This window comes from Rhincodon typus, chromosome 44, assembly GCF_021869965.1.
Source record: "Rhincodon typus isolate 14 chromosome 44, sRhiTyp1.1, whole genome shotgun sequence".
In the NCBI taxonomy this organism is placed as follows: domain Eukaryota; kingdom Metazoa; phylum Chordata; class Chondrichthyes; order Orectolobiformes; family Rhincodontidae; genus Rhincodon; species Rhincodon typus.
The window spans coordinates 79,724-80,264 of NC_063375.1; the positions used below are offsets into that span (position 1 = coordinate 79,724).

Sequence of the window (541 nt, forward strand, 5' to 3'; positions counted from 1 at the left end):
ACTGTTTCCCCACCCCCCCCCCAACCCCGCCATCAAACCCTCCCAGACACAGGGACAGCACAGGGTTAGATACAGAGTAAAGTTCCATCTACACTGTCCCACTGTCTCTCTCTTTCTGCCCTGTTCAGATTGAGAAGCTGGAAAGTAAACTGGCCCGGGTTCGGGGGAAAGATTCGGCAGAGAAACGGCGCAAGAGGAAACCGGAGCGAGGTGACTCCTTCATGCTGCCAGGGCAGGAAGATCCCGAGGAAGCGGATGCCACCGAGCCAAAGAGAAACAAGGCGGAGGTGCCCAGCCCAGTGGCCAAGAGCAGCAGTTGTATGCCGGGAGAGCAGGAGGGCAGTAGCCGAGGGTCACACAGTCCAGTCATACACAATGGAGTGGAGGTTGGTTGGTTCACGTTGCAAAGCCCCAAAATCTACCCCCTCTGCAGGAGTAACGCGTTCTACACCCCCCCACCCCATCCCCTGTCATCCCTGCAGCCGGAAGCTTCCCCCCCCATCCCCATCCACCACGCCGCGCCGCCCGACCGCCTGTCCCC

General features: G+C 60.1%; 1 protein-coding gene across 1 annotated transcript in view; it reads left to right on the forward strand.

Annotated features, from left to right (window-relative positions):
* The window catches only part of LOC109926219 (lysine-specific demethylase 5D-like), a 31,687-nt gene that overhangs the window by 27,581 nt on the left and 3,565 nt on the right, over positions 1-541 (forward strand). Inside the window, exon 25 of the mRNA XM_048619958.1 lies at positions 129-386. Within this exon, the coding sequence (XP_048475915.1) occupies positions 129-386 (258 nt within the window). The remainder of the gene's footprint in view (positions 1-128; positions 387-541) is intronic.